The sequence below is a fragment of the Choloepus didactylus genome, chromosome 14 (assembly GCF_015220235.1).
Source record: "Choloepus didactylus isolate mChoDid1 chromosome 14, mChoDid1.pri, whole genome shotgun sequence".
Classification (NCBI taxonomy): Eukaryota; Metazoa; Chordata; class Mammalia; order Pilosa; family Megalonychidae; genus Choloepus; species Choloepus didactylus.
The window spans coordinates 22004507-22020455 of NC_051320.1; the positions used below are offsets into that span (position 1 = coordinate 22004507).

At 37.1% G+C, this 15949-nt stretch overlaps 2 protein-coding genes across 5 annotated transcripts in view; one reads left to right on the top strand and one right to left on the bottom strand.

The window, feature by feature from the left end:
• The window catches only part of MTFR1 (mitochondrial fission regulator 1), a 98388-nt gene extending 88029 nt beyond the window's left edge, over positions 1–10359 (top strand). For all 3 annotated transcript variants that reach the window (XM_037803611.1, XM_037803610.1, XM_037803612.1), the window contains exons 5-8: positions 2872–3107; positions 7784–8027; positions 8478–8646; positions 9539–10359. In XM_037803611.1, the coding sequence (XP_037659539.1) occupies positions 2872–3107; positions 7784–8027; positions 8478–8646; positions 9539–9607 (718 nt within the window). In that variant the 3' untranslated portion in view covers positions 9608–10359. The remainder of the gene's footprint in view (positions 1–2871; positions 3108–7783; positions 8028–8477; positions 8647–9538) is intronic.
• PDE7A (phosphodiesterase 7A) overlaps positions 268–15949 on the bottom strand; it is a 145488-nt gene continuing 129806 nt past the window's right edge. For both annotated transcript variants that reach the window (XM_037803606.1, XM_037803602.1), the window contains exon 13: positions 268–1735. In XM_037803606.1, coding sequence (XP_037659534.1) covers positions 1491–1735 — 245 coding nt within the window. In that variant the 3' untranslated portion in view covers positions 268–1490. The remainder of the gene's footprint in view (positions 1736–15949) is intronic.

Sequence of the window (15949 nt, forward strand, 5' to 3'; positions counted from 1 at the left end):
TTTGATTTTATTAAAAACAAACTGTCAATATATTTAAGGAAGCAAATTAAATAGTAATAGTTGAACAATATTTGACTCTGTAAATATCCCACCCCTCCAAAAATTTTTCAAAAGATTGACTAATTTCTATCTACTTGTAACTTAATTATTTAATGTATAGAGCATAATGTATAGAATTTTATCAAAATTATTTGGCCAACTGGTTGAATTTAGCCAATTGCAATGAAAAAAGAGCCATAGTAATACTTTTTCAAAATTTTAATGCCTCATTAAACTTATTTGCTTTATTGCAGGTTGATTAGAGTACATGCATCTAATGTATAAATTTTATAACTTACATAACAATATTTCAAAGAACATATTGGTATGGTTCCTTATAGAATCCTCATGCAGGGCTGGGAAAGGAAATGGAATTGAAACTTTGCAAGCCAAACATAATTCTTATCCCCACATTACTCCAAATAAAATAAAATGAATAACATTGGGGTTATGGTTGCTAGGTCATAAGCAAGGGCTAGGTAAGAGCCTAGGACTGTTATTCTTCAAATGTTTTCTTTGAATATATCATGGGTAAAAAACAACTTGCAAGCATCCTCTATGTATGGTTGTTTATCAAGGGCATAAACAGAATTAGATATGAAGAAAAAACTTTAATTAAGTGCCCAATACTAAAAACTAAGAGTATAAGAATTTCCTCATTTAAAATACAAAGTAGAAACAATGAAGAATTATCACAGCTCTCAAGGAAAAATAAAATACCAATATCTGATTTTATTGTAAAGGAAAACTAAAATAGAAATCAATGTGGTTGATGTCTTAACAGTTAGGATTAAGTGTGAGAAGTCCAAGAAAAAAGTGGCTTAAACAGATGGAAATGTATTTCTCAAATGCAGACCAAGAGTAGGTGGTGGGCTGCAGCTGATAGCAGCTCCACAGTGTCCTCAGGGACCCTGCCAGGCTCTCTGCCATCCCCAGCACTGGCTTCTATAGTCAGGGTTAGCTTCTTGCCACCTTTACTTCGAGAGCTCCAGTCACCATAGGGTACTCAGTGCTCTCAGCTGGGGGAAGAGATGGAAGGACTTTCTTCTCCATGGAGTCACCTCTCGGAAGAGCCTTCCTAGATGGTCCCCGTAACACTGCCTCCATCTCTCATTAGCTGAAACTCGAGTCACACAGCCATATGAAACTGCGAGGGAAACTGGGAAGTGGAGTCTGTTAGCTGGAAGTTTTGTTCCTCTGAATAAGACCTTTTTTTATTGTGGTAAACTTTTTTCTTCTTTTAAAATTTGCTTTTACTAAGGAGAAAGGGTGTGTATTTACTGGAGTAAGCAGTTGGAGATCTCTGTCACAATGTGTACTGTGTGATGAAGCAAGCTTCAGTTAGCATCCTGCTCAAGCCTTGAGGATGAAGCAGATTTTTGCTTTAGCCTTCCTTTTATTATAGTCTTTTTGGAAGGGACAGCACAGAGATTCTTGGGAGATTCTTAACTTCATGAATTCTCTGAAAATGTATGCAGAATTTTATGAGAGGGTATAGATGCTCCTTTACCTGGAAAAGTCATCAGATTTTCAAAGGAATCCATGACCACTAACACAGTGTGGATTGAGAAAAAAAGGAAGAAATCAATGGTGGGTTCTTTTCTAATCTTTAAAACTCCAAACCAAGGGTGTCCTTCATTCTTTTCCTCTGTTGTGTTGAGTATGCCAAAGAGGGCAATCCCCGTTACCAGTACCTCTGTGAAGTAAAACAGTGATAAAGTAACATCGTTATAAAGTTTTTGACAAGAAATGGGCAGGTTTTTTCTCTATAGGATTATGTTTATCTTTTAAAATAGGTAAGTTTTTTCTTTCCCCCAAATAATAGTCTTAGTAGGGCTTGGTTTATCACTCCTGAAATAGTGCAGTCTGGAGTTGCATGCTATAAATATAAGTACTTCAATCTGTATTTTTATGAAGTATTCTCTTGGTATTATAGATAAGAGTTCTAAATTACCTTAATACCAAAAAATAGTATGAACAGAGTTTTCTGAGCCTAAAGGTTTTTGCAGGGTAGGTGTAAGGGAAAAGTGAGTCTAGGATGACTTTTTGACAGAAAAGAATTTGAAATAGAAAAGGCGTTAGAGGTGGGATGCAGCCTTCAGAAAGTTAATTGTACACAATATGAGGAAACTATGAGGAAACAATTTATATAAGTATATAGATTGACAGTTGGAAAGAAGTCTGAATTTTATTCTGAACCCCAAAGTACACCCAATTGGAACCACTGGGTGGTGCACATAAAAGTTTTTATTAAAATTAAAATGAAAACTTCTGTCTAGATACTGAAGTAACATGAGTTCAAGTATAGTGATTCTTTATGATGATTCTTTTTCTACTTTTCAGCTTCTGATGCTGTATTTGGTCCATACTGTCACAGTATGTCCTGCAGATTGATGTACTCTATGATACATAGAAAACACTGACATTGATGTGCAGAACCCAAGACCCAGGGGAAGGTCAAATGGATTATTGATTTGATTTTGTGGTCAAAAAGTATTAGTAATTGTCCATTTCTTGAAAGTATTAAAAAACTGCTTCTCCTTAATTTAGATCAAAAGAAAACATGAATTTAGCACAAAAACATTTTTGGAATCTCTGATGCCTGCTTATAGTTTTGGATTCTGAATATTACTCTGATCTTTCTTCTTAATCTCTATATAATGTTGACAAGTTCTTTATTGATTTGAAACTTATAGAAGGGAATTTATGAAAGGTGAGCTTTAATAGTAGTTCTCAGATGTTATGTTCTGATACTTTACTAACTGGCTATGATGAAATTTCTTCTGAAGCCTATTTCAGCCAACCTTTTGTACCTTTATGCCTTCCTTGCAGGACAGAGGTCAGGTCAAGACAGCCGCTTCAGGAAGATCTTCCTTTCTTTGAGAAGCCCCCAAGCAGGCATATTTCCTTACCAAACCTGTCTCAAGAAGAGCCTCAATTGAGGACAACAGCACTGGCGAATGAGGAAGCACTACAGAAGATCAGTGCCCTTGAAAATGAACTCGCCACTCTCAGAGCTCAGATTGCCAAAATTGTGACCCTGCAAGAGCAGCAGAATCTCATTGCAGGTATGTAAACTCCTATATTTGTTTTCACATGCAAACTGGAAATTAGAAGAAAGTTACTTATTTTTTAATATATTAGTATATAACAACTATTGAGGTTGTTAGAAAACCAGGTATCAGTCTTCTGCATAGTAAGGTACAGAATCCATTCAAGTTAAATGTTCTTTTTTTGGTGGTGGTGGTTGGGGGGGTTGAACAATATTGATGCTTTAGAGGGTGATCAGGAACTATCTTTGGAAAATGTTTAAGTCATGCAGTTGAATTGCTACTAATGCGAACACTTTCCTTTCTTATGGGAAACTTAGTTGTCTAAGAGCCCATTCAGAACATGCATTAGGCAATCCCAGTGAGACAGTGAAAGGAGCATTGGTGTGAAATGCTATTTACTATGTCCTGAGGCAAGTTACTTTACCTTGCTCATTCTTTCCTCCTTTAAAATGGGCATAACAGTACCTAGGTTATAGAGTTTTGTGAGATTAAATGTAGAAATCATGTAAAATGTTCCTAGCACATAGTAGCTATTTAATAGTCATTTCTCTTCCTCTTGCCCAAAGTAGAAAGTGAACTCAGGTCTTCTGACTCATGGTCTAATACTGCTGCTTTCATTAGCATGACCCTGTCAGAGAAGAAACTGCAGCCTTCAAATCCTAGTCCATGGACCTGTTGGCAAGTAGTGCTGCTGGTTCTTGTTCCTAAGTCCAGGATGGACCATTATTGACCACATCTATCTAAAATAAGGACAGTCACCTGCCTCTGAGCATAACTTCATCCAACATGGGAACTTCCTCCAACCTGAATACAGCAAAAATGGATAGAGAGGGAGAATGCACTCAGGGCACTAACAGGTTGGGGGAGTAATCAGTGTTGCTTTAATGAAATTGGCATAACCATGTAACTTTTTTCAAAACTAAAGCTATGTCTTTCTCTTTTAACTTTAAATTCCGTTTTTCTTTTGCTTTACTTCCCTCTCCTGGCAGAGTAAAAAACTGCCATAAATAGTGAATTTTAGAGTTTACATTCAGTTGTTGTATTTATAATTGAAATATTTCAAATAAAACTCTGCATTGAAGCTTTTTCCCACTGTTCAATATAGTTCACACAGCAAACAACACCAATTATTCAAAAGGTAAATTTTATGTCCTTATTTTATAAATTCTTTAACTCTTTATTTAGTTACTTCTGGTTTTAGTTACTTCTGGTTTTAGAAATTAAATATAATGGTCTCTTTTCATCAACAATGTATCTAAAACTTTCAAGTACATTCTAGTCAATGCAGGCTTTTTTTTTTAAATTTTATTTTGAAATCAATTCAAACTTACAGGAACAGTTGCAAAAACAATACAAAACCCATACACAGAACTCCAGCACACCCTGACCCCCCGCCTCCGATACCCTGACCTCCCTAGCATTCCATTAGTGGGATTAATCACATTTAGAATGTTGTAATGCTATCACCTTCCCACCATCCATTTCTAGAAATTTCCCTTCACCCCAAACAGCAACCCTACACTCATTTCTTAACTCCCCATTGCACCTTCCCACACTTCTCGTAACCCATACCCTGCTTTTCATCTCTTTGGTCATATTCTCTAATAATTTCTTTGTGTTTACTGTGGGGCTTAAATTTAACCTCTTAAATATTTAACAATCTTGTTTTTCTTTGATACCAACTTAACTTCAATAGGATATGTAAACTATGTTCCTATACTCCTCCATTCCCCACCTTTATGTAGTTCTTGTCAAAAATTACATATTTTACATTGAGTCCAAAACCACTGATTTGTCATTAGAGTTTATGTATTTTATATCCTGTAGGAAGTAAATAGTGGAGTTACAAATCAAAAATTATTGACTTCTATTTGTATTCCATTGTGGTCAGAGAATGTGCTTTGAATATATTCAAAAGTTTTGAATATATTCAAAAGTTTTTTCTTTTTTCTTTTTTTAATTTATTGGGGCTTGTTTTATGTCCCAGCATATGGTCTATTCTGGAGAAAGATCCGTGATCACAAGAGAAGAATGTGTGTCCTGGTGATTTGGGATGTAATGTTCTATATATGTCTGTTAAATTTTTGTATATCTTTCTCTTCTTTCTTTGTTTCTCTGTCGGTAGGGCTCTCTTTAGTGTCTCAAGCAGGGCAGGTCTTTTATTAGCAAAATCTCTCAGCATTTGTTTGCTGTGAAAAATTTAAGCTCTCCCTCAAATTTGAAGGAGAATTTTGCTGGATCAAGTATTCTTGGTTGGAAATTTTTCTCTCTCAGAAGTTTAAATGTCATGTCACTGCCTCTCGCCTCCATGGTGGCTGCTGAGTAGTCACTACTTAGTCTTATGTTGTTTCCTTTGTATGTGGTGAATTGCTTTTCTCTTGCTGCTTTCAGAACTTGCTCCTTCTCTTCAGTATTTGACAGTCTGATCAGAATGTCTTGGAGTGGGTTTATTTGGATTTATTCTATTTGGAGTTTGCTGGGCATTTATGTTTTGTGTATTTATATTGTGTAGAAGGTTTGGGAAGTTTTCCCCAACAATTTCTTCAAATACACTTTCTAGACCTTTACCCTTCTCTTCCCCTTCTGGGACACCAATGAGTCTTAAATTTGGACGTTGTATTTTATCTGTCGTATCCCTGAGATCCATTTCGATTTTTTTCCCCATTCTTTCTTTTCTTTCATTTTCTGTTCTGTGGTCATTGAGGATGCTGAGTCATTGTTCAGCTTCCTCTAATCTTGTATTATGAGTATCCAGAGTCTTTTTAATTTGGCCAACAGTTTCTTTTATTTCCATAAGATCTTCTGTTTTTTTATTTACTCTTGCAATTTCTTCTTTATACTCTTCTAGGGTCTTCTTGATGTCTTTTATATCCTGTGCCATGCTCTCGTTGTTTGATTTTAGGTCTTTGATTAATTGTGCCAAGTACTGTGTCTCTTCTGATCTTTTGATTTGGGTGTTTGGGTTTGGGCTCTCCATATTGTCTGGTTTTATCATATGTTTTAAGATTTTCTGTTGTTTTTGGCCTCTTGGCATTTGCTTTACTTGATAGGGTTCTTTCTGTATATAAAAAATACTGATCTCTAATTTATCAGATCTATACCTTGGTGGCGTATACTTTCTCTAACTAGCCAGCAAATGGCGTCCACGAGTCACCTATTCCCCTCAAGTCAGTTCTCCCCAACTTTTTCTTTGTGGTGTGTGGGGATCTGATTCTTGTGGGGTTCAATTGGTGCATGAAGTTTGGGTGTGTAGTTGGTGCTGTCTGCCCTGAATGTGGGGGCGTGTGTCTGGGTGGTTAGGGAGGCAGGGCAGCTTTAATAATCAAACCTCCCAGGTGTTCCCAGAGATTTAAGGCTGTTGCAAGAGTCTAAGCCTTCATTTCAGTCTTGTCACAGATTTTCTCTGCCACTCACCCAGAAGTCCTTGGTATTGGTGTAGGGTCCCTGGGATTTCCAAACAGGTCCCCCTTCCCAGCCGTGCTCTTCCAGGACCTCTGCTGAGGGAAGATTGTGCCACGTCACAAGTGTGTGCCAGCCTCCAGGGAAGCCCTGGGCTGCTGCACTGTGCAGGGGCATTCCCAGCCTGCTTTAAAGATGGTTGAATGGGGCATGTTAATTTCCCCCTTTTCTCACAGCTCTGCCTTCCCAGCTCTGGGACAATTAACTGTGGGTGCACTAAAGGCCACCATCCATGGCCGATATTGTGGCGTGTGCACGGTGCTGTGGGAAACACCTGGCGCAGCTCTGGGCTATGGCTCCATCCCTGGGCAGGAGTGTCTCCAGCCTGCTGGGGAGATGGCTGCAAGGGGCGTGGTTTCTTTCTCCTTTTGCCTCCCCTCTGTCCCCTTGGCCCTGAGACAATAAGCAGAGGGTATGGGAAGAGCTATCCTCCATGCCAGACACTGAGATGTTGGCAACAGCCTGCTCCTGCTGTGCTTCACTGCGCGGTTCTCACTGCTGTATCTGCAGCCACTCCCGGTTTTTGTTTTTTTTTTTTTTTTAAAAGGACTAGTCTGTCTCCAAATGCCAACCCGCAGTTCCCCTACACTGCAGCGCGGCCACTGGACTTTCAGCTGGCTCACTCACTCGTTTCAGAATGCAGACTCCTGGTTTCACCAAATGTATGGTCCCTATGGATTTAGCAGAACTTGTCCAGGTGGTGCATCACTGGAACTGGTGTTCTGGGTCACTTTCTGGCTTTTATCTAGTATTTTTCAGTATTTTTCATGGAGGTGTTTTTTTTGCCCTGTCTCACCTTCTCACCTAGCTGCCATCTTAGGTTCTCTATCAGTGCAGGCTTTTAAGACTTAATAAGTCTTTATAACTATTTGATAAATTTATAGTTCATTTTAGTCATATGTAATAGTTAAATTGTATATATTGAAAATAGGTTTTTATGCAACAGACTTTATATTTCTGCTAAAAGTGGTTACAAACTATGTCACCTGAGCATTTGATGTCACAAAGCACCCGTTTAGCTAAATGGAACTTTTCCATTTGGAGAGCTTTTAGCTTAAACGATATAGTAACTGAGATTGAAACGTTTCCAACAAAGTAACTAAAATGGCTTTTCTCTTTAGATAACTGAGATATTGTTTTCATTTGTACAAATGTCCTTAACATAATTTTACTTTTAAAAACAATTTTTATATTACCAGCAGGATTACATTTATTTTTCCTTATTTCTGTAGGTGACTTAGCTTCTACCACATCTGTTACCACAGCATTACCTTCTGTCCCACCACCTCCACCTCCACCACCACCTCCCCTCCCTGCAACAGGGCTCCACCAAAGTACATCTGCTATTGATCTGATTAAAGAGCGAAGAGAGAAAAAAGCCAGTGCTGGAAAGATCAATACAAAGAAACCTGACATGCCAAATATGCTAGAAATCCTTAAAGATATGAACAGTGTAAAACTTCGGTCTGTTAAAAGGTGAGAATACGTTTACTCACTTCTCCCACTTTTAAAAAGATAGGCCTCAGTAACTTCTAAGCACAGCAGCTAAGAGATTAGCAAAATACACATTTCTGGGTCTCATTGACATGTCAGCCCTTTCATGTAATATCCTTTGTTATTGCTCATTCATTCATTCAGTAAAGCTATGTTATGTACCTGCTGGGCTAGTCACTTAGCATGCTGAGAAAGATGAAACAACAATTGCCCTGAAGGAGAGCATAATCAATGCTATTGAGAGGTACTGAGTGGCTATTAATTGGGCACCATGTGTTTTTTCATTGAGTCTTAAATCCAGGGTTTCCACCTCACTGCTACTAATAATTATCCCTGTTTTCATGGAGCATATGAGATGCTGGAGAAGTGCCGTCTACCTTTCAGAGATGCCAGCATACTGAGATGTGCCTTGTTCCTCTTCACTTCTCTAAGGTCAGAGCAAGATGTAAAGCCCAAACCAGTGGACCCTGCTGACCCTGCTGCCCTCATTGCAGAAGCTCTGAAAAAGAAATTTGCTCATCGGTATCGAAGCGATAGCCAAAGTGAAACTGAAAAAGTAGTTCCAAAGTCAGAATCAGAGACCACCTCAGGAACAATGTTGGTGAGTATGAGCTCAAGATTTTTTCCTAGTACAACATGGTAACCACTCCATTGCTGAGCAACTTCATTCTACAAGACATCTGACATCCACCTATGTCCTCTGGGAGACTGAAAAGCATGTAATATAGGATTTTGTCCCTATCTACAAGTAGACTGCAGCTGGTTAGAAAAAGAAAGACATCCTTGTTCAGCATTTAAATGTTTTTTTTTTCCCTAGTTGAAGAAGTAATAATTGTTCATAGCGGCATGTGGAACTTATAAAAGAGCATAAAGAAAGAAAGACGTTAACCCCTGATCACATCACTTAGCAACCTCCAATGTTAAATTTTTCATGCAGTGTTACATTCATATGTAAGCGTAATGGAGGGAAATCCATTGTGATGGTTTGTATCTTATGGCAAAATATATATGTTGTGATGCAAAATTCAAAGTAAAGTCAAGTCATTTTCTCTCAGGATACCCTGCAGCAGCTTTCTGAAGAGGATAAAGTTTGGGCCTTGAAGTGTGTGTGCCACTTCATAGGTGGAGATTTAGCAGATTTCAAACTTGCACGTGTTAAGCATATCTTGAATAAAGGAAATTTATAAATATTCTATTCCAGAGAGGCGGGTATCTCAGAAAATTCTACCCCTTTGAAACTTTTTAAGAGATTGAAAAGGAATCCTTGTACTCAAAGAAGTAAAATTGAGCTAACCAAGGTTATTGCTAAGATGATTATAGTTTTCTAGTAAGTAATTTGACCATCTCTTAACCTTTGAGCCATAGCTGTTTGATATTTCATCCAGAACATGCCCAGCCCAGCCTTCTGATGTTAGATTAGGATGGGGGGTGGGTATTACATTCTTGTTCTATAAATCAACATCTTTATTCATACTTTTTTTTTTCTTTTCTAGTTTGGGCCACACATGTTGAAGTCTACAGGAAGAATGAAATCTTTAATTGAAAATGTTTCAGACTCCTGAATAGACAATGAGTTGAGAAAGATCATCCTGGTTCACCTGTTGGTTTGTTAGGGCTAAGTTTGGTAGAAATCAGCACTACTTACTAAATTCCTGACTGTTCTATTCATTGGCCTCGTTGTAAAAATAGAGGATTAGGCAATAACGAAAGAACGAAGTTAATGATTTTTGTTTTATACTGGAGCTATCCAGTATTCTGACACATTCTGTTCAGGTTTCCACTCTTGAAGAAAACAATTGTATACATTTAAGAACTTAGGACATTTGTGGATGTTACTGAGTTTTTAATTCCTAAACACTAATTTATCTGTACAAATGTTTTATATGCCTATACTTGGATATAAAACAATTTATATAAAAATTAGTAATGATGGCAGTGAGGGTACTGTTGTCCTCCTTCGTTTTCAGTGATCATTTACTACGCAAGGGTGGAACAGCTGGCGTGACGTAAGCTGATGCAGTGGCATGTTTGAGGATGGTATCTTCTTGCCTTAAACAGAACTTCCGTCTCTCTCACATTGTCATGGATGTGGGGTTTGAGCAGGATGATGTTCACTGCTGAAATTCCAGAAAGCTTTTAAATTAAGGGGAGATAGAGGACAAAGCTGTTTTCACCTCAGTGCCATCTAGTGCTGAGGAGGAAAATGTAGTTGTCAAGTAGTGAGGAATCAAATATTCAATTAAATCCCTTTTAAAACAAAAACCAAAATGTACCATCTTCTTTTTTCCCTTTAATAAATGGCCTGGTAAAATGATTTTTTGCTAAGTTAACAGTACTTCTGGAAATGTCAGCATAATGGAGTTTTAAATTTTAATACTGATCCAAATAGTAGCTTTAAAATGAAACATTATTTGAATAGGTGATAGAGTTTCCTATAAATTATTTATCATTGGTCAGAATGCTTCTGGGTTGAATTACATTGTGCAACATAAACCTTAGGTGCTTTTGTTTATATTTTATTGAATATATGTAGTGTATTTTACACATGTAATTGATATACATTGTTTCTAATTGCTTTCTGTAGTTTTAAAATTCTGCCTTTAAAAAGAAATTCAGGAGATTCATTTGTCATACAGATTTTGGCCAATACTCCAATTTTAAAGAAGTTAACTGTTTGAAATAAAGCAACCTATTTTATTTTCCTGGACCATAGTGCCCATATATATATATAGCTTTTTATGGTAAGTAAGATTCAGTTACATTGCAAATGCAGTTTCTTTAGAATAATTTGCTTTCTACACTTTTCAAACAGAATATTTAAACAAATAGAATATTTTTCTTAAAATAATTATATTTTTCTTAGGTTATTTGAATAAACTGCCTCTCACCCACCTTTTCTCTTAAAGAGGAAGGCAGTCACTTGGTATAAGTTTCCTGCACCAGGGTTCTTAGGTCCAATAATTCACACCTGGTATTGATGAACCCCTCTCCCACCCCATTCAATCTGGTTGTTCCAACCAATACAATACCTAAAGTGAAAGACTTAAAAATAACCACATTCTGTTTATAACTGAGGATCAGATTGGTAAGTAACTCAGTATGTTAAGGTGGTATCATTTCAGACTAGTTTGTTACAGGTTTAAATACAAACTTATACTGAAATGGGAATGAGAAGCGGATCAGTCTGTTTCAACTACAAAAGATTAACTACATACAAAAGAAAGCTGCAGTGAAGAAAAATACAAGAAACAAAGAACAAAATGAGTGAAGCCTGCCTTAACAATAATTTACTCTGAATGTAAATAGGTTAAGCATGATCCAAATAAATGCTTACAAGAGACTCATCTTAGACCCAAAGATCCAAGTAGGTTGAAAGTGCTAAAGGATGAGGAAGAAATATTCCATGCAAATTGTAATTAAAAGAGAGCAGTAGTATCTATACTAGTATTGGACAAAACAGACAATTTAGAAACTGTTAACAAGAGACTAAGAAGGACACTATATATTAATAAAAGGCTCAATCCATGAAGACCAATTATGTCCCTAATCACAGTGCCCCAAAATACACAAAGTAGATACTCACAAAAACAAAGGGAGAAATAGACACTTCAACAGTAATAGAATTCAAATACATCACTTTCAATAATGGACAGAACATCTAAATACAGGTAGTATATAGAAGGAAACAGAGGTCTATAAAGTAATTAGACTGACAAACTGTACCCAACAACAGCAGAATACACACTCTTCTCAAGGGTGCATGGATCATTCTCTAGGACAGTTCAAAAAACAAGTCTCAGTAAATTTTAAGAGATTTAAATTATACAATGTACCTTCTCTGACCATAATGGATTGAAGCTAAAAACAAGGAAAACTGGAAATGGCAAGTATGTGGAAATCACACTTAAATTAACCAAGGGGTCAAAGAAGAAATCACTAGAGAAATTAGGAAATAAACACAGTATACCAAAAATGGGTTGCAGCATAGGCAGGCCTCAGAGGGGAATTGATAGCTGTGAATTCCTATATTTAAAAAGGTCTTTAATCAGTAACTTAACCTTTTATCTGGAAGAACTAGAAAAAGGAGAGCAAACTAAACCTAAAATTAATGGAGAACAGATATAAAACAGAGAATAAAGGAAACCAAAAGACAAAAAAAGGGAAGTTACAAAAATGAAGGGCAGGGGGTACTTGACCACTAAGCTTGCAGAAATTAAAATGGTTATAAGCGAATACTATGAACAACTGTCTGCCAACAAATTAGATAACCTAGAGGAAATGAACAAAATCCTAGAAATGTGCAACTAAAATGATTCAGGTAGACCTATAACAAAGAGATGGAATCAAACACCTCCCAACAAAGAAAAGTCCAGGATCAGACAACTATTAAAATATTAATTGAAAATATTAAAAGAAAAACACCAATCCTTCTCAAACTTTTCCAAAATTTTGAAGAGGAGGGAACTCCCCCTAACTCATTCCACAAGACTAACATTACCCTACTACCAAAGCCAGATGAAGACATCACAAGAAAACTGCAGATCAGTTTCCTTTCTGAAAAAGATGCACAAGTCCTGCATAAAATACTAGCACATTTAACCCAGCAGCATATTAAAGGATTATATGCCATGACGAAGTGGGATTTATTCCAGGAATGCAAGGTGGTTCAACAGAAAGATATCAATGTAATACACCACATTAACAGATTGAAGGGAAAAATTCAAATGATCATCTCAATTCAGAAAATGCATTTGACAAAATCCCGCACCCTTTCTTGATAAAAACACTTAGAAACTGGGAAGAGAAGGAAACATCCTTGATATGATAAAAGGCATATACAAAAAACCCACCACTAACATCACACTCAATGGTGAAAGACTGAAAGCTTTCCCTCCAAATCAGGAACATGACAGGGATGCCTGATGTCACACCAGTTAGTCAACATTATATTCGAAGTTCTAGCCAGAGCAATTACACAAGAAAACTAAATAAAAGACATCCAAATTGGAAAGGATGAAGTAAAACTTTCCCTATTGGCAGATGTCCTGATCTTTAACCGGAAAATCTCTAAGAAAACTACCAGAAATCAGCAAAGTTGTAGGATACAAAATGTGTTTCTATACATCAGCAAAGAATATTCTGAAATGGAAATTATGAAAACAATTCCATTCATAATAGCTTCTAAAAGAATAATATACCCAGGAATAAATTAAACCAAATAGGTAAAGGATATGTACAATGCCAACTACAACCTGTTAACAAAATTAAAGATAACCTAAATAAATGGCAAGTCATCCTTCATGGACAGGAATACTTAGTATTATCAAGATCTCAGTACTACCTAAAGCCATCTACAGACTCAATGCAATACTTCTAAAATTGCTGCAACCTTTTTTGCAGAAATGGAAAAGCCAAAACTCACATTTCCATGGAATCACAATGGGCTCTGAATAGCCAAATCAATATTGCAAAGGAAGAACAAAGTTGGAGGTCTCACACTTCCAATTTCAAAACTCAAATCCACAGTAATCAAAACAGTGTGTTACTGGCATACAGACAGATAAACAGACCAATGGAATAGAATTGAGAGTTCAGAAATAAACCCATACATCTATGGTCAACTGATTTTCGACAAGGGTGCCAAGTACATTAATTGGGGAAAGGATGGTCTCTTCAACAATTGGTGCTAGAAAAACTGGCTATCCACTTGTAAAAGAAGGAAGGTGAAACCCCCACATCAAGCCATATAATAAATTAACTAAATGGATCACAGACCTAAAACCATAAAACTCCTAGAAGAAAACATGGGGGAACCTTCATAACCTTGGCTTTGGCAGTGATTTCTTAGATATGACACCAAAAGCATGAGCAGCAAAAGAGAAAATAAAGTAAATGGATTTCAATAAGATTGAAACCATTTGTCTTTTCAAAGCACACTATCAAGAAAGTGAAAAGACAACATACAGTATTGGAGAAAATAATTGCTAACCATATATTTGATAAGGGTTAAATATCCAAAATATAAAAGAATTGCCACAACTCAACAACAAAAAGACAACCTAGTTTTAAAACATGGGCAAAGGACTTGAAATACATTTCTCCAAAGATGATATATAAATGGCCAATACGCAAATGAAGCACATCATTGGTCGTCATGGACATGTAAATGAAAACCACAATGCGATACCACTTCACACCCAAAGGAATGGCTATTATTTTAAAAAAAATAAGTGTTGGCAAGGATGTAGAGAAGCAAAAACCCTTAAACATTACTGGTGGCATTGTAACGTGGTGCAGCCACCATGGAAATCAGTTTGGCAGTTTCCCCAGAAAGCTTAAAATAACTATCATATATTTTAGTTGCCTTGTTGCTAAAGCAAATATCATGCAGTGGGGTTGGCTTAAACAAAGGGAATTTATTGGCTCACAGTTTTGAGCAGGTAGAAGTCCAAATCAAGGCGTCATCAAGGCAATGCTTTCTTCCTGTAGACTGGCGTTCTGGGCTGGCTAACTGCTGGTGATCCTTGGTCCTTAGGCTCCTCTATTGTTACATGGCAGTGCACAGCATGGCCTCTCCCCTTCCAGGTTCCATTGACCTTCAGCTTGTTTCTTCCTGTGGCTTTCTCTCTCTCTCTCTGAATTTCATTCTGCTTATAAAGGACATCAATAATAGGATCAAGACCCATCCTGACTGACTTGGACCACACTTGAACTGAAGTAACCTCATCAAAAGGCCCTAGTTAGAATGGGTTCGCAGATACAAGAATGGATTAATTTTAAGAATATGTTTTTCTGGGGTACGTAGCTCCAAACCACCACAGCATGTGGCTCAGCAATCCAACTTTTGGTATATACCCAAAAGATCTGAAAGCAGGGAGCAGAACAGAAATCCGTACACCTATGTTAATCGAACACTGCCAAAACACGGAAGCAACCTAAGTGTCTCTGAATATTAGCCATAAAAAAGAATGAAGTTCTGATACATATGACAATATGGATAAACCTTAAAGACATTCATATTGAGTGAAATGTGCCAGACACAAAATGACAAGTACTATGTGACCCCACTTATGTGAAATAATTGGAATAAGCAAATTCATACACACAAAGATTAAAGTTATGATGGGTCATGGGCATTGCTTAGTGGCTGCAGACTTTCTCATTGAGGCGATGAGAAAGTCTTGGTAATAGATGGCGATGATGGTAGCACAGTTCACAGAAGTCATTAATACTATAAAATTGTACACTTGAAACTGGTTAAAATGGGAAATTTTCAGTTGTATGTTACTATAATAGTTTAAAAAAAGTGGACAACCAAGTTAGGATCCAGAAATCTTGTACATTTTCCTCTGAGACTCTTGTCCTTTCATAAGATGACCCTAGAACCTAGAAGTGTTAATGCTGCTATGGCTGCAGCTTCTGAAACTTTTCTGCTCTGGTAGCTTCCACGTCCCCTTCTAAAGGTTACAGAGGTTTCCTCCTTCTCTACAGTTAGAGTAGAACACGAGTGTAATCTAAACATTCTCAGGAGGGAAAGTAACTCCAGAGAACCCAAATAGCACCTCCCATTCCATACCAAATGGCCACTATAGGGCAGTCCCTCTTTCTTGTTTTGTTCCCAGCTGGGAAGGCCTTACTGTAGAGGAAAGGCCTATTTTGTATGAAAGGTATGGAAGTCCCGTTAATGTTGCTTGATGGCCACCCATCCATCTTCATTTGCTAGACATACTTTCACATAAGGATGAAAGAAGGTGTCTTCCTCAGGGAATATAATGTGCAAGCTGCTGGGCATCATTTTAAGGGTGAAAAAGAATGAAAACTAGATCATGGTTGGAGAAGTCATTCTGTAATACTGGTGTTACCAACAAGGATAGAGAAGTGGATAAAGCACTGATCTCAGAAAT